Source organism: Emydura macquarii, unplaced genomic scaffold (genome assembly GCF_026122565.2).
Source record: "Emydura macquarii macquarii isolate MOO-44397 ecotype Brisbane River unplaced genomic scaffold, CSIRO-AGI_Emac_v2 contig_3059, whole genome shotgun sequence".
Classification (NCBI taxonomy): Eukaryota; Metazoa; Chordata; order Testudines; family Chelidae; genus Emydura; species Emydura macquarii.
In genome coordinates this window covers 161,053-182,066 of record NW_027133196.1, presented here as the reverse complement: position 1 = coordinate 182,066, position 21,014 = coordinate 161,053, and the positions used below count along the sequence as shown (strand labels likewise).

Below are 21,014 nucleotides of genomic sequence, written 5' to 3'. Positions count from 1 at the left end.
TGGTGTATGTTTGGAGCTGTGGTTTTTCTGTTCACTCGTCTCTTGTTCTGTTTCTGGGAGGGAAGCACGTTTTTTTTTTCTTGGCCAGCTTTTCCAACAGTAGAAATTTCCCTACCCAGGGCTGCCAATTCAATTTGATATTGAAATGACATGATTTGCAGTGCGGCTTGGATGTAACTGAGAAGAAAATCCCACTGGAGGTAGCAAGCCTTACAGCTGTGAGGCTATAAGGTAAGCAAACGCCTTGATTCCATATGGAGCTCCTGGTTATCGGCATTGCTTTGGGAGGAAATTCACCCATCTGCCTCTTCTCTCTCTCTCTTCAGAGTCCCTTCTTCCGCCCTTTCTCTCTCTGTTTCGCCACTCCCAAGAAAACCCCATCCTCCAAAGGAATTAAAATAAAATACTCGAAAGAAGACACCAAGAGGAATGGTGGCACTGGCGTGGTATTTGCAGACCATCACCGCATTCACTGTGCTTGTGAAGGCCAGCCCTTGGCCTGCCTTGTAAGCCCTACAGGGCAGGGACTGTCCCTCCTCCTGTGTTTTTAAAGCACCTCACACAATCATCTCAGTGGGGATCCCCAGGTCCTACCACAACGCAGATAATAATCATATGATCTAGATTCTATGTGCACTGACTTAGCCACTTGCCCAAGCAGACGTGAGTTTGGAAGAAAGGGAAGAGGCTTTCTTTGCATCTTTATGTGATGCTCAGAAACAGGGTGTTCTGGTTAGTTCCCCCACAGCTGCTCCTCCTCCTCCTTTCTTCTGGCCTGGTTTTCACCCACCTTCATTCTGTGCGCCCTGTCGCTGACACGGGTGCACTGGGGTGAGCGGGCGAGCCTAGAGAGGTGCTAGTGTGTGCGGGCGGGAGCCTCCCGTTTATTATTCCCTTTGTAAACCTGCGACTTTTTGTTTCAATTTCTCTGGTAAATCACAAAAACCAACTCAACCCCGGGCACTTCAACTGCACGCCAACCTCTGCCATTCCTGGGGGCAGCCAAAATCCAGCAGTGAAATTATACAGTCATGTAACGATGCTGGCAGCGGCGTGGCCAAACAAGGAGATGAAATTTACGGAGCGCTCTGAATTTAGGTAGCACTTAAAGAGCGAGCGATGGCCCCGCATACGAGCCACGGCTGCCCAGCTCATTAGCTAAGCATATTAGAGCAGTGTCTTGTAGGCCATCCTCCTAGTATTTGCAGGGTAACTAGGAGTCGGTGAGCAGTACATGGACACCAACATAAATAATGGCCCCAGCTCACCACTCCTTCCTCAGTGGAAGGGGTCCTGAGTAAGACGGGACAAATGAGTACAGGGTTACTCACAGTACATGCAGTGGAACGAATAGTGATGCACTGACACCTGTATAATGCTGTAGCTACTGCTTTGCTACGCCTGGTATTTCCTGTGTAGCTACTACGGCCCAGGCTAACACACACAGGTAGCCGTGCAACGTTAACCAGCAAAGGGTGATGTAGATCCAGGCTGCATTTAATACGAAGCACCAAATGCAAGAAAGGGGATAGCCTTGTCATGGGGGCATCGGCATGACGCTTTGGAGATACAAGTTCAGTTCTTGGCGCTTCTGCAGACTCCCTTGGGTGACCCTGCACAAGTTACTCGGTCTGTTTAAATCTGCTTCGTTTGTAAGCTCTCCAGGGCAGAGACTTTCTCTTGCTCTATGCTGTCTCAGAGCCGGGCACCATGGGGGCCCTAGGTGCTACTGCCAGACAAAAAATAACAGCTGTTCCCATAAGAGGCTCTTCCTTCGGCCCCTCCGTAAAGCTAACACCTCACAGTGTACATGGACCCCGACGCTACTGGCATGAGACTCCGTGACAATGTGACAGCTCAGCAATTGCCACTGCAACCAGGGGAGTTTGCTCTGCGCCTTGCGCCAGGGCGGTTCTCACGCCCGCCGGCTCTCTCCTTGCCATCCCTGGTGCTCCTGGAGCTTGCAGGATAGGCTTTTGAGAGAGGTTTGAAGCGAGGAGAGGTGTTTTTTTTTTCCCTGCTGTTCTGTCTGGCAAGGCTCTGAAGCCTTCTGTTTGTCACCCTCCAGGCTGAGGGATGGCAGAACCCAGCCACTCAGAACGAGCCAGAGGGACGTGTCAGCCTCGGCCCTGCTCAGAAGCTGCATCTCTCCGAGATCAATCAAACACGAGCCACTCAGTCAGGGAGGGTCTGCGCTGAGGGGAGGAGGAAGGGGCTCTGAAGTGCCTGTCACCTAGTCCCCTTGAGGGGTGTCCAGCATGTCGGGCTTTGGAAGCATTAGGGCCTGATCCTGTGTGGTGCTGGGGACCCTCTACTTCCACTTGAGCCAGCGTGTGCTGGCTGCACTCAGCACCTCTCAGGATTAGGCCCTTAGTGCCTGTTCCCATCCTGGCTTGGGAACAAACTGTAAACAGCTGAGAAATCTCGACCCCCATGAACTGCAGGGAAAAGAGAGCGGCAGGCTCTCACTGCCATCCGTGGGCTTTAGCTCAGGGCCTGAGGGCGGTGTCATCCATTCCTAGCAGCAGCCAGGTGGGGGGAGACCCCAAGGACAGATGCCAAATGGGCTGCAGACAAGCTGGGTTATGAAGGAGAGCTTTGATCCGTGCCCTCCTTGTGAGCGCAGTTGCAAGAGGCCTGCTGTGAAGTCTTGTGCAGAGCCGGGTTTTCGCTGTGTGCGCCGTGCATGGTGCAGTGGCTGGGTGTCGGGCAGGAGAGAATGGGGCGCTGAGGGTTCATAGACTCTTTTCCCCAGCCCTTCCTGCTCCAAACCAGCATCTCTTGGTGGCAGGGGAAGTGGCGGCCTTCGTGCCTGGGTCTCCCTGTGTGTGTTAGAGTTGGGTGAAAAGAACAATGGGGAAACGCTGCGGAATATTTTTTTGAAACATTTTGTGTACGTGAGAGGGAGGCTTTGTCTCACTCTGTTCCCAGTGAACTGCTTCAGGGCAAAAACCAGCCCCTCTAACTGATAAGGGTCGGGAAGAATCTTCCCTATGGGCAGATTATTCCATAATTGCCCACTGAGGTTTCTCTCCCCTTCCTCTGAAGCAGCTGGTGCTGGCCACTGTCATGATATGGACCCCAGGTCTGATCTGCTATGGCAATTGTTTAGCCACATGAAATTTGCATGGGTCTGCTTGGATTAGGTGCTTGGATTTTCTCTGCATCTGTGTAAATCCAGCTCTCAAAAGCATCATAGAAATGTACTAGGCCTGGCTTTGAATCTATTGACCCAACCTTTGTCATGATCCTGAAATCCGCCACCACCCAAACACCCCAACCCCTATGAATAGTTCATTCACCCATCAAGAAATGTTATGCACCGTGAGGAGGGGAATTTTGCAAGCATGGCCGTAATCAGCAAAGACATCTGGGAGCCGCCTCATTCTTGAGGGGCAGGCCTAGGACCTAGGCCCACGCCGCCCCCTTGGTGCTTTCCCTGCATCCTGTTTCTCGTATCTGAAGGTTTGGCTTCAATGGAAAGTTAACTCGAGTTCTAACTCATCTTTTGCCCCTAAGCAGAGTGCCATCCACACACCGAAACCTCTCACTTGAGTCTGCTGCTTGTCACTCAAGTTGGCTGGTCTAAGTGGGGGCAATCGATCTGGCAACTGAATTGGCAATTGAAGGTTAGGTTGATGCAAGTCACCTTGTGTCAACTTATTTGTGCGTGTGTCTACTCAAATTTGTCTCCCGATGACATCAGTGCTCTGTTACAGTGATGCAATACCACCATCTCCCTGAATGGTGTTGAGCCATGGCTGACATACGGTGATAGACACTGCATGAGCGTGATCAATGACAGAATGAGATAATATACATTAAAATACAGCTGCCAGATCCTAGCCTTTGCTCTCCTCTCTTTCTAATTCTTTCTCTTTTCTCCTCTTTCTCTCTCTTAAAACCTCTGAATTTACCATTTCTTTGGGAGGCAAAAACAGACAAACCAACCCACTCTGTTCTCTCTCTTGTGTTTTGTAACCAGGTCAAGACTGGCAGATTTTCACACAAATTGTCAAGTCTCTTTCCAGTCACTTACCAGCTGCCCCGGGGATAATTACCAAGCGTGTCTGGGCTCCTACGCAGGGATGATAGGTGAGTCTGTTTGTCTTGTTCATCATGCAGAGCACAGCAGGATTTCCTTTCTCAATCAGTGTCTGGGTTTGGAGGGGGGCAGGTTTATGGGTTGTGACTTTGGGGACTTGGCATTTGAGAGACAGGCTAGCTTTGTGCAGGGGCGTATTGGAGGGGTGAGAGTGGATACAGATGCTGGGAGTGCAGTAAGGCTCCTGCAGCCGACTGGTATCTGCAAGGACCTTCCTCTTCGCTCACCAGAGCGAAGGTGCCACACCTGTTTGCCCATCTGCTGCGGGATGGGGTTACAGGGAGAGGCTGTGGCCCGGTGGACAGGGCTCTGGCGAGCTGTATTATTCTATCTCTAGTTCCACCGGCTGCGTGGCCTTAGACACGTCTCTGGTTTCCCTCTGTTAAATGGGGACAGAGGCGTTGACCTTGCGATGTACAGCAAGCTCGATGGTGGCAGCAAAATGTATTATGTCTGGAAACAGCTCTGGTTCAAGAGGAGCACGAGGGAGACACAACTGAAGGCGGCAGAGGCCTTTGAAATGCTCAGCCAGTGCCGCTTGGCCCTTCCCAAGAGAGGTGCTCCTGAAGTCTTTGGCAGTAGGTTAGCTCCCATGGCGCAGGTGGCAGGAGGGAGAGCTGTGAGTTTCCCTCCGGGATAGCGGATCCGGCCGGCTTGTCGCTCCAACGCGGTTTCACCCTTCAGTCCTGGGTTTTGCTTCTCTCGGCTCCGCTCTGACCCAGAGCTTATCCCGCCCACACAATTACCGCGGGGGCCGCAGAGGGCGACTGGGGAGTGTTGTTATGATCCTGATGCCAGGAACGCAGAGGCAATGATGGGTGGGTCGGGCCCCCATGTGACGCTCTCAGGGAGGCTCTGCTCATCTGGCCTGAAGAGCAGGTCCAGCAGGCAAGTGGCATGTCTGAGTCAGATGAGAGTCCCACAGAGAGAAGGAAGGAGCAGGGGACCAGGCCAGCTCAGAGGGACCGAGAGTCATGTCTGCTTAGACAGGCCAGTACCAGGGGCTAGTTATGGGAACCTGCGGCTTTCACCCATTACTGAATTGTTGCCTTCCCTCTCTTTACCCCTCATCCGCTTCCCCTTCTGTGCTACAGACCCCACCCTGAGCTGATTCCTGAGTGAGCAACTGGAGGGGGAGTCCCTGTTAGTGAGGGTTTCTCAGAGCCATGTGTGTGGGAGAAAGCTGGGGGCAGGAGTGGGTCTCCTGCAGATTCCTTTAGGGAGTCCACAGGGCATGGAAGAGGGGAGCCAAGCTGGTGCAAATCCCACCCGGCTGTAAGGGGGGACTGTTGGGCAGGAGGGAGCGGAAGCAGTTTCTCTGTCACACTTTGTTCTCCTGGCCCCTGATTCCCTTTCGCTTTCCTTCCTCCTGAGCAGGGTTTGATATGACACCCAACTACATTGATTCGAGCATCGTCGGCATCACGGTCTCACCCTGGTGTTCCTGCAGAGGGAGTGGCAACATGGAGGAGGAGTGTGAGAAGTTCCTGAGAGACTTCACGGAAAATCCATGTCTCCGTAAGGCACCGCCCATCAGGCTTTTCCTGTTTGATAGGGGTCTCTCCTGTCCCAGGGAGTGGGGTGGGAGCACTGGCTGTGAGGGGCTCCGACCGTCTCCAGTCGCATTCTCTCCCAGCATGTAGGGAGCGAAGCAGGAGTTGTGGCTACAGGGGAACTCCTGGCTTTTCTGGTCCCAGCCTCTCTCAGCAGGAGAAGCTGTGGGAAGCAATATAAGAGCCCGGATGCAAGGGACTCCAGGGAGTGCTCTACGGTATGCTGCAGGAGCAATGGTTATTGTGGCGACGGGGGCTGACGAGCCCTGTATTGCAAGCTTCTCTTAACAGTGGGTGCTACGGGTGGATGGACAGGATTATTTTAGCACGCTCCTGAAGCAGAAGGCGCGCTTGCCGAGCTCGCTTTCACACCAGGAAGCACGGTAGAGAAGGAAGTAGGAGCACTGGCTGCCTCGGTAGTAATGTAAATAGTAAATAAATAAGTGACATAAGAATTATTATTATTATTATTATTAATAATGCACCTCAGTTCTGACCTGCAGCACCCTGTTTTTCCAGTTCAAGATTCCCCATATGCTGCTCTGCCAATTCACCTCCCTTCTGACCGGTAGCATCCCTCCTGTTCTAGTCTCAGCTCCATCCTGCACCCTACCCCAGTGTTTCCAGAGCCCCTCAACCCCGGCCTGCGGACCTCCCCTGCTATTCCTGCCTGCTCACCCTATCCAGCTGTACCAGTGCACTGCAGACCAGACCTGCCCAGCTGCCACATTTTCTACAGCTCCATGTAGGATATTGTAGGCAAATGAGCTAATCAGCATATTTACAAATAACTTGCATTTACTGTTAAACTTCCCCTTCAAAAATGTCATGAGGATTGCATGCTGGTGAAAGGCATCGAGCAGAGTTAAGGTTACCTAGACAGCCCCTTTATGCATATTGATTAGGACACAGTGTTTAATTACACCACCACATGAGTTATCAGCAGGATTTGAACCCAGGGCCTTTAGTGCCACAGAATAGCTGTCAGCCAACTGAGTTGTAGCATAAGAAGAGCTGTTGTTCTAAGCAGGCTGTTGGCCTCTATGTGGACTAGTCCATAGAGGGGGACCCACTTCACCCGTGGGTTACACTTCTTTTTGTGAGAGCCCTGGGATGCTGGCTATCAGGATTCCTAACTCTGGGAGCAGAGTAGGATCTAACGATCAGTGACAGCGCAGACAAGCCTAGTTCAGCACACAGAGCGGATGAGACGTGCTAGGTCACATCTGAGAGCTGCATGGCAGGTTACATGCTATGGAGGTAGGCGCAACAGAGCTGCCAAATGCATGAGTCTCATGTGAGATGCGTGACGCATGTCAATTGTGGACTGGTTTCTTCCTCTGCTCTTCCAGACCGGAGAGGTTACCAGTCCTGTCAGATGTAGGTGTCCTTTTTGTCGTGCGGCTCAATGGCTACCAGGGTTTAGATTGAGATCTGCCTAAACTCATTTCACTTATGAGCGCTAGAGACATTGGAGTCCAGAGCTTGGCGACAAAGGTGTTATCGCCTTGTCCCACCAGTACCGGTTCCCCACCTCATCATGCAGCTCAGCTAAGCCACTGAAGTTTCGCCATAAACTCTAGATAGACTCAGATGTTTCCCTCTACATGCACTGTGCCTTCCTGTACCCTGTGTCCTTAAATCTCAATCCCAATCCCTTCCACTTCTGTGAACTCCGTGTTCCACAGCTGCCATCGATTTCAGCTCTGCTTCTCGGTACTGCCAGCCCCAAACCTCCTGAGCCAGGGCTCAAAAAATCATGAAATAATCTTACAACTGATGAGATGAACCCTCACCCTCACACAAACGGGGGGCTTTTTCCCCTTTGCCTTCTAGTTTCTGAGCCTTTAAAGTACACTTGGGTCATGCTTTCAGCTTTTCCCTGTAACCGGGTATGACAGATGCTATAGATACATGGAATATTGAAAGTCTATTACATTGACTTTATAGATGTTAAATGTATCTTTCTGGGCTGGCTAATGATTGTCACACCAGGAGGGCTAGAATCTTAGCTTTCATTTCAAAAGAAGGGAGATTCTCATGTAGTCACTTATTTCAGATACTGGGTTCTAAGTAAAACACCAAATATCATTAAACTCTCAGTCAAATCGCAAGTGTTAGCAACCCTACATAACTCTTTTATCCCCCTGCTCATTTGCCGTTTCTCTTTTCTTTGCACCGAGCAATAGGGGATTCATGGGGGGAAGGTGGAGAGAGGAAAGATTTAAGGTCTGTTGGGGGGAGGGACAGCATCTCGAACCCCATTGCTTTGAACCATGTGGCCGGCAGCTGAACTCTTGCAGCCTTCTCCCTCCTGTACAATGACACAGGGTCCCTGCCTGGAGAAGCTGGAAAGCTCTGCCTCTCGTGTGCTTTGCCCATGGTGCATCTAGGGCAGATGAAAATGTCTATGGACAAGAAGAGATCACCTGGCAAAGGGTGCTGAACTTGGGGGACGAGGGTGGGTGTAGAAGTGGTAGGGAGGGAGGGATGCAGCAAGAGAAGGAGATAGCGGGGGAGTGGAGGTGATGGGGAAGGACGATAGGGAGAGGATAGAGGATACTCTGCCAGAGGCTATTTTTACTTCTGTTTTCCAGTCACTGCACCCCCGTCGCTCTTTCTTTTTCTTTGCCTTCCCTCAACGCTGCGCCTCCGAGGTGCTTCCCCTGCGCACACAGCTGGAGAGGCATTGGGGCCCACTGCAAACGACGTAATGTGTGGAGCCCTGCAAATCCCCGGATATCCGCTTTATATCCACGGACCATTTTTATGGATTGTGGATGGATGCGGATTCATATTTTATATTTAGAGCCCTGCAAAGCCGTGGATATCCAGGGATCATTTTGGCGCATCGCAGCTTGGAGGCGAATACAAATTTTGTATCCACGCAGGGTTCTAGTAGTTTCCATCAGCAAATGCCCCGTTTTCCGTGACGGTGCCACAGCATGGAGTGGGGCTGGAGACAATATACCCGCACATTTATCTCTGCACTGGGCACGGAGCCCATGCAGCCAGAGTAGTGGGTCAGTGCATGGAACCTATTGCCCCCTTCCTGCCCCCCCACCCTTGGAAACATTTCTTGAGCAATTGGGTAGTATCACCCCAAGCTGCCACCTTGACACAGGTTAGGGCCTCGTGTGCATGTGTGTGAGAGAGAGATGGGGAAGGAGGAGTTACAGCTGGAGCAGCAGAACTGCCAGCCCCAGTCTTCTGCATGGGAGAGCCACTGGCAGCCTCTGTAGAGCAGTGGGCTGGAGGGGGAGGACTCAAGGACCAGCCCAGGTTCCCAGGGGATCCTTGAGCAGTGTAAATGCTCAACACAGGGTCCCCTTGAGCCCCTTGCTAGGGATCAGGAAGGGCTGGGGGTCCCCGCTAGAGATGAGAGTTCGTGAGATGTGTCCCCCTTCGTGGTGGGATTTAGTTACCTTTGAGAAATGCGCTTGAGGCTGGGGGTTAAGGGGAGAAAAACCCTTTCATCTGCAGAGGCCTTGTCACAGCTAATGAAACAGAACCTCAGCACGCCACAGGCTGGGTCCCAAAGCAGTGAGTTCGGGGCAGAAAGGAGGGCTGGAGGGAGGGTGTGGAATTACAAGGAGGAGAGAGGGAGTAGGCAGGGGGACAGGTGGATGGAAAGCGTGTGTGTGAGAGACGAAGCGCGAGGTGGGGAAGCAAGAAGAGTATGAAGGAGAGATGACAGCCTGACGGGAAGAGAACTAACTTGCCCACATTGTTTGATGCCTCCTTGCCCCCCAGCATCCCACTGCCAGTGACTCCTGGTTTTCTCTGCCATGGCAAGCTTCTCCAAATAGGGCGTGTGCAACTAAAGCTTGGGGGCTTTTTGCTTCTGCAGTTGAGTAGACACAAGCAGACCCCCCTCCTGAGGAGGAAGCTGTCCAGCTGGCCCACTATCTCCTCTCATGGTCTGCTGGTGGGAAAGTCTGGGCATGGGGAGGGGGGGAGAGGTGTCAGGTGGCTGCCTCTCAGTCATCATCTAAATCAGCCCCTGCCCCAATCCTTGATGACCATGAAGTTTGATGCAACTGGCTGGGAGCCACCCTAAAACATAGCAAGCAACATTTCCAGTGGTTAGAGCTGGGAACTGGCCGTCAGGACTCCCGGGTTCTACTCTTTGGCCTGGGAAGGGATTGTGGTCTAGTAGTTAGCACAGGGGCCTGGGAGTCAGGACGCCTGGGTTTCATTCCCAGAATAAGGAAGCAATGCTGTGTTGTGGTCTGAGCAAGAGCCTGGACGTCAGGCCCACCTTGGGCTCTGATTCTGGCTCTAACATTGACTTGCTGGGTGGTCTTGGGAAAGTTGCAGCCCTGCTGGGTGCCTCAGTTTCCCCATCTATCAAATGGGGACTATGCTGACCTGTCTCATGGGGACGGGGAGTTTGTGACCTTTAATCCATTCCTAATGGTTGTAAAGGGTTTTCAGATCTGGGGGGAAGGGCAGCGTGTTCAGCATTGATTATGATATGCCTTGTGAGTTGTCTGCATAGAAGTTGATGGTGAAACAACACTCCCCAAGGCCTGTCTTTCCTCTCATTCCCAGGAAACGCCATTCAGGCCTTTGGCAATGGCACGGACGTCAACCTGTCCCCCAAGAACCTCCCGCCGCTCATCACCCAGCCCCCCAAGACAGAGAAGAGTACTGCTTTGTCAGATGGCATCAACGACAGCAACGTCATCTACGACACTAGCGTGATCACCACTTGCACCTCTGTTCAGGTAGGACCCCAGCTTCCGCACCCCCCTTCTCAGAGGACTCATGTTACCTTGATGCATGGGCCTCGCTTGCCCAAAGCGTCCCGGTGTACCTGCCGGGGCTTAGCCAATGGCCTTGGAAAGTGAGGGCTGTCTCCTGAAGGCTGCTGTTTGCCAGTGTAATTCCCTTTAGTCATCACAGCACCAAATTCTCTAAATCCTCTTGCCCTCAGCCCGGTGCTGCATTTTCTGTTAGCTAAAATCCCCCTGGGCCCCGCCCAGCCCCTCCATTACCCAGAAGCTCCCAGGGCTTCTGAACAGCCCTGGTGCTGTGCTAGAGTCGTGTGCATCAGATGGTTTGCCTTTTTTTAGCCTTTTGTTGCATGGGCTGGAGATCTCACAGGCTTGAACAGTGCCCCACTGGCTGCCAGTTTTGCCCAGGATGGCTTTTCACAGAGGCTAGCCTTCCTGCTTTGGGTGAGCACTGGAAGCTGAACGCGCCCATCAATACCCAGGCACCGCATGTGGGTTTTCTGCACTGGTGCATGCTGTCATACACACACACACTCACTCACTCACTCACTCACTCACTCACTCACTCACTCACACACACACACACACACACACACACACACACACACACACACACACACACACACACACACACACACACACACACACAGACGGCTACGGCATGCTGCTGGCGATGGGCTGGGGAGGCGGTGGTTGGATCTGGATCACGATTAAGATTATGCCTGGGGTGAATCAGGGCCAGTACTCAGGTTCCAGGGCACTGAAACCCTGGCAAGAGGTTCTGTTGAGATTTTGGCCCCAAATAACTGCGGTCCAAAGAGATTAGCTGATGTGGTGGGATTTCCCTCACCTTGGATTGAAATCTTCCAAGCTGCCCTCGTGAGATCTCAGCCACAACCAAACAGGAACCAGAAGCGGAAAAGAAAGTCCCTTCTGCTTTGGAATCTAATCGAGAAACCAAACCAAACCACACAGGTTGGCAAGGATTTTAGAATTAAACCTCACACCACAATTCATGGCTCCATCCTTGGCCTCCTATAATTCCTCTGGCCCTGCAGACTTCCAATGGCGTGGGAGTTATTTTCATCCTGATATGTCTATCCTGCAGTCACGGGGTGTGATTGCAGCCTGTGTAGACATACCTGAGCTTGCAATGCGTGTGCAATGCATGTGTGTGCTTCAGCATGGGACTACCCAGCCAAGTAATTGCCCAGGATCCCAGGCAGGCTTGTACAACTTGTGCGTTGCTGCAACTTCACTTCTCTGGTAACCTAGAGAATGCCTGGTCCTGCCATGTGTGCCGGGGCCTGGACTAGATGACCTCCTGAGGTCCCTTCCAGTCCTATGATTCCACTGGAGCTAGCTAGATTAAAGCCAGTGCGGGTACATCTACTCATCCCAACGATTGGCATATAGATTTACCCTAGGATTGAAAGATGTGGTATTAGGTCACGTTAGCTAGCTCGATCCAACACTTTCTAAAACTCTAGTGACGACTCTAGTGTACGATAGCAAGGCTTTGACTCCCCAACCAGATTAGCACAGGCTGTAGTACAGTATACCTTGTCTTGACTTGAGTTTGAGAAGGTGTGGGGATCAAGATAGCTAACCCAGTCTAATCACCTTGAATTCTAGTCTAGATGAAGCCTCAGAGCCACAACAACTGCCACCTGGGAATGAAGCTGCACTGCTTGAAGGCAGGGGAAGCATTGAGCTACCACCCTGATCGGGGTGGTGTACAGGGAGAGATTAGAATCAATCTGTTGGCCCCCTATCTTTCAACGTTTATCATATGGTAGTGCCACGATCAGGAAGGGACCCTGGTGCTCTAGGCACTGTACAAACAAATAGGTGACTGCCCTGAAGAGCTAGATAGATAGATAGAGCATCTCCTGCTCACAGTCCTAGCTTGAGGATAATTCGCTGTCCATGCCTGCAGAAACAAAGTAAGTCTCTTCTCCTTCAGGCTGGCGAGCATACGTGAAGACAGCAATGTCATCCTTGGGCAGCCTCTAATTAGATCCGGCATGCTTGAGTAATTACATCTTATGTTTTCTAGTTACCACTCGGTGAGACAATCAGCAGCTCAATTTCATGCTAGAATTGTGACGCTGTCTTGGTGGGCACCTCAGCTCACTTTTCATTGTGGGACATGCTTGGCAGAGTTGTTCTCCTTCTAAGTGGCTAGAAAGGGAAAAACAACGCCGTTATCTGCGTTACCGCATATTCTGCTCCATTTGCCACCTGAGGAGGGAAAGGGTGGTAGTGTGGTGTATTGCTGCAGTCAATCACTAGTGGACTAGTTTTGTTCTGAGTAAACCAAGTGAACTCCACTGGGTCAAACCTTGACCTAAGTTGCTACTCAGAGAGAACTGAGTGTGAAGAGAGCTGGGTAACATTTTTTCACTGAAACTCTTTTTCAGTGAAGAATGCATATTCGGTGACAAGCAACTGTTTTGGGAAGTGGAGTGGGATCCATCTAATTGTGCTGGTTGAAAAACACCTTAAAAATCTGAAAAAAATCAAAATGTTTCGTTTTGACATTTTGTGAAACAAAATCTTTCAATTTTTTTGGTTCGAAACAACTTTGTGCTTCCAATTGTCCTTTAATTTTATTGGAGAAAACCTCCAGCTATTTAAAAATGGTCCACAACCCAAAACACTCTGACTTTGTCTAAACAGAACATTTCATTCAACCTGACATTTCTTTTTCGATTTGTTGACAATTTTGAAAAAATTTCATTTTCGGTTCAACCTTTTTTTCCCTGGTTTTTCAGAATTGCCAAGGAGCCGAAACACATTAGGACACCTCTAAATGGGAGCAATTCCTGAGTGAAAACTGAGTAACACACAGGGAGTCTGCTCTCCTCAGGCCTCATTCTGACCTCGTATACTGTGAGAAGGGTCAGGTTCTCTACTTGTGAAAACAGGCACCGCTCCATTGGCTTCAGTCAAGCTACCTCAGCTACACTAGCGGAGAATCTGGCCCTGTGTAACTCCACTGACTTCAGTGCCATGACACTGGATTTACTCCAAAATCAGGCTTAGTCGTTCCTTTGTAAATCAGGGATAACACCATGAAAGTCAGTGGAACCGCTCCTGATGTACACCTGTGTGAAGTCAGAATCTGACCCCAAGGGAGGACTTCTGGGTTTGACCCACTGGGTTCGATTCCCGTCTCATTGACACCAGTGTAAATCAAGAGTAGCTCCATTTAAAGTCAATAGGCCTGACTGTCCTGTCAAGTACACTGGTGCGACTTCACTGACCTCAACAGCATTACTCCAGATTTACACTACTACAAGTGAGAGTAGAGTCAAGCCTAGTGGAGTTACGCTAGCATAAAATTGACATTTACAGCAGTGTAGGCGAGAACAGAACTATGCATTTAGCTTTTTTTCCGTTCAGACCATTTTGTCAACAATGAAGATGTGCTCTGTTGGTTAGAGCAGTGGGACTAGAACTCAGGACTCCTGGGTTTCATGTCTCCAGGTCTGCTATTGACTCATTATCTGACACTGGACAAGAAAAAGCTAGCCTGCGGGTTTTGAACTTCTCTACACATTTTTCAGGGAAGAGCCATGATAGTCCCGTATGTGTGTCCGCATGTGTATTTGTGTGTGCACGTGTTTGGCCATTGTGTAGTGGTGGTCTCCCTGGGTGCACTATGGGCTCTGAAGAGGGGATGGAAACCCAGTGCCCCAGCAACTCACTGAGGTAGTACAAATCCCACTTTCCTGAGTCTGTCCATTTCCCCTTTAACTCTCAGTTTGAGCCACAAAAGTCTGAAAGGAAGAGAGTCTAATGGCCTCATCTCACTTCACGTTGAGAGACTTCAGTGCTTTTATGTCCAACTCCAGCACTAAAAGGCCTATTGTAGTTAGATTGGAAGAGCCTCTTGTTAGTGCTTTTGTTCTTGAACTGTACCTGCTCCTTTCAGGGCCTTATTCCCCTCCCTGAGCTCACCCTTCTCAGCCGTCTTTCACAAGGGTGTCACGGGAGAACATGGCTTGTGTATGACTGGCCAGCTTGGAGGCTTAGAACCAGTGATTGGAAGGGGGCAAAACCCACAGTGCCATTCGGACTGTGACAAAATGAAAGGATAATTAGGCGTATCTACATTCAGGCGTAGTCCTGATGGCCAGAAGTCAGAGCAGCTGCACCACTGCCAAATCCAAGTGCAAGCAGCTGCAGTGGCCTCTGGGTCCCTCTGCCATAGTTCTTAGCTCGTCTCCCAGAAGCTGTGGACACCTCCAGTTAGCTCACTGTGCACAATCCCCAGCTTGTGCTGGCCCATAATGGCTGAGTCAGGGCTCTTCCTGTGGGGAGACGAGGCATAAAATAGTCTGTAGGGACAACCAGAGCTGTCCCTAGGGTACGGCGAATCGGGGCGACCGCCCTGATCCCCGCATCACGGTGTCCCAGGAGCAGGAGCCACCCAGCTGAGGGGTTGCTCAGTGAGCGCGTGTGGGGACAGGGAACCGTTGGGTCGACCTGTCCCAGAGAGTGAGAGCCCAGCTGATTTGCCTCGGGCCCTGCATCGCCCTAGAGACAGCCCTGGGGACAACCCACCTGGTACAGAATCTGAACTCTTCTCAGGGCTCTTCCAGCCGTCCCCCAGCCTTCCCCTATCGTACACAATGAGCGCCATTCGCTAACTGTGCTACATTGAACAGCTTCTGCTCCGTGCTGGATGCTGTGGGGCTTGTCTTCCCTAGACATTCAGGTGGCGTTCGAACATGGTCATCAGGCGCCACGTTAACCCACGCAATGTTCAACACATCTTTGCAGTCAACACCAGCTCGGTGGTTAAGCCTCTAGTTCCAGGAGCGTTCCCCTCCAACCAGCTGAGCCCGTGCTAAACGCAATGGTCTCAGCGACGTCCTGTTTGACAGCATGTCAGGAATGTGACTCAGCCAAGAGGTGTTCTAAAATACCCTGGCAGTCCAGTGAAGCCAAGGCAAGCTCTCAGGGTTGTTCTTCACTGCGGTGTTAGCGTTCGTTATCTACCGTTGAGTTAACCCCTCTCGAGTGAGCGTGGTCATGCCCCAGCATCTGCAGTGCTCCAGTTCCAACCCCTTTCCCCACCCAACAAGCCAGCTAGCCCCACTTTAAAGCACCACTTTAATTAAGCTGGAGATTTGTGTGTGGATGGAAATTGGGTTGGGGCCATACTTGAGTTATATCTCAAGATAACACTGCAGGGAAGACCGGCCCTTAGATAACTGATGAAGATTCAGAATTTCCTCTCAAAGGTGTACGTCTACACTGCAATTAGACGCCCACAGCGGTCTTGCGGGGCGTGGTCTGCGGGGCTGTGACCCTCCCACCTCACAGGGTTCTAGAGCCAGGGCTCCAGTCCGACCCCAGACGTCTACACCGCAATGAAACAGCCCCACAGATTGAGCCCTGCAAACCTAAGTCAGTTGGCATGGGCCAGCCATGGGTTTTTAATTGCATTGTGGACTGTGAAATTTTACATTGTCAGTGGCTGTGCCATGAGCTTATCCGAGCAGGGACTGTTCCTTGCTAGATGTTTGTACAGTGCCTAGCGCAATGGGGCCCCAAACCTGGGGGGAGGGGGCCTGCGAGCACTATTGCAACACAAAAAATAATATCTGGGTTCATCTGCTGGAATACTTTCAGGCAGGGAACATGAGAGAGGTGAGTTTAGTCAATGGAAGTTTGCAGAATTTGAATGAATATTTGCAGAATTATTTTGTTTGCATTATCTGCCCAGATCTAGGCAGGAGTCCAGCAGAGACGCTAAGCAGCCCAGGGAACGAGGGATGAGAATTTTTTCTTCTCTCTTTCTCAAAGCTTTCCTGACAGCCCCAGCGTACGAAGAGCAGACTTAATGTTTCAACACCAGACACTCTCTGAACTGCCTTCAAATGCCCCATGCAAATGCGGAAGCCTGGTAATTGCAGGCCTGTGATCAGAATGAGAACGTTTCGGAATGCCCTTGCAGGCTGGCTCTGCAAGGACAGTGGAAAACTGCAAGAGTTCAGCTCCCATGAAATTGGCTTTGTGTGCTCCAGAGGGACAGCTTGTTTGAGTGGGCCTGGTGGAATGAGTCAGGCCTTTAGAACCGAGGGTACCTCACAGGCCAGGGCGTTTGTCTTACCAGCTTCAGGGAACAATTTGTCTCATCCAGATCATCACACCGGAGGTAGATCTTACTGCTTTGTTGCTGGAGATTAAAGAGAAGTGAAGGAAGGAGGAAACTTGATCTGGAAAAATGACAATGATACATCCCCTTTATTCTGTAGCAGACTATTAGGAGCGACCAATGGTGTTCCATGCAGCATAGATGGCCTATCGCTTAAAGCGAATGTGTGGGAGTCAGGACTCCTGGGTCATAGTTCCAGCTCTGTGAAGGAGTGTGATACAGTGGATCGAGAAAGTGCCTGGGAGTCAGGGTTCCTGGGTTCTGTTCCCCTCTGCCACAAACTTTGTGTGTGATCCTGGGCAAGTCACTTGAGTACTTTCTACCTCAGTTTCCTCATCTGTAAAATGGGAGCAATGATAGCTGGCTGCCACATCTGATTTCAGGTGGCATGAAACCCTAAGACCTTTGGCAAAACCTCCTGTTTTGTTCTCTCTCCTTCACAGGAAAATGGACAGAAGCTAAACAAGTCCAAAGAGTCCAAAGAGCACAGTCTCTGCTTCTCGGAGGTATGTGTCAGGGCATCTCCTGGAAAGAGAGAAAGGGGCAGGCTTGAGAGCATGAACGTGTGACCATGAGGGGTGCCTTGTGCCATGCGGACTTGCCAATAGAGGCGAGGGATGGAGACAGCCTGTTACAAACAAGGCTCAGAACATCTAAGATATGCCTTAGGGATTATTTTTGGGACGCCGTATGGCTTGTGCATGCAGGAGGTCAGACTAGAGGATCGCGCTGATCCCTTCTGGCCTTGGAATGGATGAATCTACTGGGGCTGCAAAGTTTCTGTAAGCTGAGATGGTTTTCGGGGGCTGTATCTACAGGGCCGCACTTTGTTTCAGGGATTAGAGAAAACAACCACGCCTTTAAAACCCCATCAACCTGCTCCTATTCTGTTTCCACATGTCTCAGTTGCTCTGTATGTGTGTATCCCTAACACCTACTCACCCCAGTTGTGTTTTACTGGCCCTAGACTATGTGCTAACCCGAATTACAGCTTGACCCTGCAATGTTCTATATGTCCAATCTTAACTGTTCCTATAGGGTACTTCTATACTGGAAGAAAAGATCTGCGACACGGCCTGTGGCTGGCCCAGGTCAGCTGACTTGGGATCGCGGTGTTCAGGCTGTGGGGCTAAGAACTGCAGTGCAGGTGTTCAGGTTTGGGTTGGAATCCAAGCTCTGGGACCCTCCTCGCCTTGCAGGGTCCAGAGCTGGGGCTCCAGTGTGGATCTGAATGTCTACACTGCAGTTTTACAGCCCTGCACCCCGAGCTCAAGTCAGCTGATCCGGGCTAGCCACAGGTGCTTAGGTGCTATGAGTACGTCTACACAGCAATTATCACCTTGGAATCTAGGTGTTGTCCAGGTAGTGAAGCAATGGGAAATTGAGAGTGTGCATCTTTGGCCTTGTCTACACTAGAGAACTGAAGCATTTCTATTCAGCCGGGTTAAGCACAAATGCTTTAGAATGTCCGCATTAGCCAGGCTGAATTGGTTTGAGGACCTCTTGCAGGTTTGTTTCCCAACCACGCTAAAGCAATGCAGCTGCAATGCCCTCTGGGTAACTCTCCCGCAGTTCTCAGCTCAGCTTCTAGAGGCTGTGCATTCTGGGAGATTCCCCAAAGCCTCAGTGCACTGGAGGATAGCGGTGGAAGGCATGGCATTGCTGCTCCGCTGGACTGGGTCCATTCTGGCACCATAACAACTGAGGCTCAAAGGGTGTTTTGTTTAGCTCTGCTGTAGCAGAGTTGGCTCAGCACAGCTGGGACCTGGCAGCTTTGTGAGGAGCTGGCTGTTGTGATTTTTTCTTTTCTTCAGATTTGAAAATGTTGATGAAATTTTTAACAAAAAAAAGGGGGATATTTTTCATGACCTTTCCCCCCATCATTTCACCTTCTCCCCCCCCCCCAGTCAATTAGAGAGCAGGACTGACCTCCTCAAAAAAATTAGGGGGGGGGACCCTCAAAATTTTGGGAGGGGAAAAAAAATCAAAATTTTTAAATAATAAAATTGTTTTGAAAAATTTAAAATGTGGGGAAAAATTCATAATTTCTGTTAGAAAAAATGCAAGCTCTTCAATTTATTTGAATCCCCCACCCAAATTTAGAAAATACCAAGGAAAAAAAATTGAGAGATTTCCCAAAGTTCCCCACCCCAACTCTTTAGCCAACCAGCTCTGGCTGCAGCTGAAGCACAATTTTTTAACAGTGAGGGGAAAAACCACTGGAACAAGCTACCAAGAGACGTGGTAGATTATCCATTTCTTGAAGTCACGATTGGATCCCTTGTGGGAAGATATGGTTTAGACAGACACGAGTTATGGAGCTTGGTACAGGGATAGCTGGCTGTTATTCTCTGGCCTGCGTTATGCAGAAGGAGACACAAGAATTGGTATCTCCTGGTCTTTAAAACCAAGAGGAGGTAACAGTGTTTATTACAGGCGATAAATTATTCCAAGATAAGATGAGATGCTTTCCCTTATGCGAACTCAGAGCTCTGCCGCTGAACTAAACCAAACCTCTGCTTTCCATTCCTCTTCCCACAGACACAGCTGACCACAGCCATCATACCAGACCAGAAGACTTTTGTGGATCAGAAGGCATCTGGCAGCCAACATTCAGCCAGGGGCATCCTCTCTGCTCTCCCCTTTCTTCTCGTGAAACTGGTCTTATAAAGGAGATAGGAACCGCCTTGTGAAGGAAATGCCAACAAACCCCACACTCGCCCGCCCGCCCACCCACCCAAAAACTCTTGCAAGAATTCTCTTTCTCAAGTTGTTTTCTCCCAGGGTTTCTGCTTTTGAGAAATTAAGTAAAAGAAAATCCTTGTGTCAGACACTTCGCTTTACTCTTGCACAGTAATGCTGGCCCTGGAAGTACCGACCTCTGGGTGGACATGCATCCCAGCAGGGGAACTTTGGTCATTTTCTTTTATGGGTATTTATGGGTTTCTTTCCTTTCTGAAGCAAGAGCCTGAGACTCGCAACAAACCGGAACACACACACACACACAAACACACACACACGCACAATGGATCCAAAGCTGCGAACAGAACTAGGGGGAACAGACGGCGACCTACCAAGCTTTGGCAAAGGCCAAGGGCGAGAGAATGGCCTGCCACTTCTTGGATGGACTGGGGTAGTACCAGGATCACGATAGCTCTTTGCAGGCGGATGGAATGAAGGACAGAGACCTTTTTTTTTCTCTCCCCCTGTTCAGTTTCTCTTTGCTGCTTGAGAATTCTATATGTTTAATTCCTACCCCCGCTGAAGTCTGATATGTTGCGTGCTGGGAGAGCCACATGATAGCATTTTACATTCGCCCACTCAAACCACAGTGGGGTGGGGATTGGGGGGGAGGGGGATGCTGCGTGCTTATGGAGATGTCCCTCCCTAGGGACAGAACAAGGAACGTTTCACAGGTGGACCCTAATCTCCCCTCTGAGGCTGCATCCCTGACTGGAGAAGTGAACACGGGATCAGAATGCAGGCAGCTTGGAACCAAGGGGATATATTTTTTTTTTTTTTTGCCGGTTCCGAGGTGGCTCTCTTTTCTTTTCCTGGGAGTGGTGACCATTTTAAAATCAAAGAAAAAAGCCTCCACCATTAAAAGATTGTCCTGATGCTGTTTCCAAATTGCTTTTTTGAGGGGGGATCTTTTTCTTTGTCCTGTTGGGTTTGGGTTGGATGGGAACCCATGTCTGTTACTGTTTCAGTTTTCTTTTGTTTTATATATACATATATAGTGTATGTATATAGAGACCGCCTATATCTACATATATGTATGTATATACATAACCATATACATATACTGTGTGGCTTTTTTTTTTGTAATTCCTTTCCTTCCTTTTTTAAAAATGATCAAACAGCAACAACAAAAATGTATTATTGTAAAGTTTATTTTTTTTAATAATGTCTATAATGGAAAAAAATAAACCAAGAACACAAACGAAACCTGAATTCTCCCAGCCGCTGAGGGGGCTTCGGGATCGGGAGCGCGACCACTGCCTTGAACCGATGGCTAAAATAAACATAATGGGAAGCAAACGGGCGTGCTGTTTAGTTCAAAGCGCCTGGCCTCTGCTGCCCCCTTAATGTCCGTGCGCTGGCTGTGGCCACCAAGTACAGCAGCGGTGGGGGAGGGTGGCTCCTAAATGGCAATGTGGGATACAGTTTGTGGAAAGCGGGAGCAGAGGGCTCACGGTGCTGGGACAGGGCCTGTGTCTATCCTCTGTAGTCAGGTATCTCACGTACCATGTGAGATCTGCTCATCTCTCTACCTTAGGTACTGAGGTGGCCCCCCATTCCCATAGTAGCTGAGCTCTTCACAGTCATGCGTTTATCCTCACGCGCACACACACCCCTATTGTACAGCTAAGGGGACTGAGGCCCAGAGAGGCTAAGGGGAAGATTTTCAAAAAACAAACACACACATTTTCCTAAGTGACTTA

The 21,014-nt window shown here is 50.3% G+C and overlaps 1 protein-coding gene across 3 annotated transcripts in view; it reads left to right on the top strand.

The window, feature by feature from the left end:
• Positions 1-20,706, top strand: part of GFRA2 (GDNF family receptor alpha 2) — a 103,056-nt gene extending 82,350 nt beyond the window's left edge. For all 3 annotated transcript variants that reach the window (XM_067530265.1, XM_067530264.1, XM_067530266.1), the window contains 5 exons: positions 3,986-4,095; positions 5,483-5,623; positions 10,213-10,388; positions 17,013-17,075; positions 19,111-20,706. In XM_067530265.1, coding sequence (XP_067386366.1) covers positions 3,986-4,095; positions 5,483-5,623; positions 10,213-10,388; positions 17,013-17,075; positions 19,111-19,239 — 619 coding nt within the window. In that variant the 3' untranslated portion in view covers positions 19,240-20,706. The remainder of the gene's footprint in view (positions 1-3,985; positions 4,096-5,482; positions 5,624-10,212; positions 10,389-17,012; positions 17,076-19,110) is intronic.
• Positions 20,707-21,014: the final 308 nt, after the last annotated feature.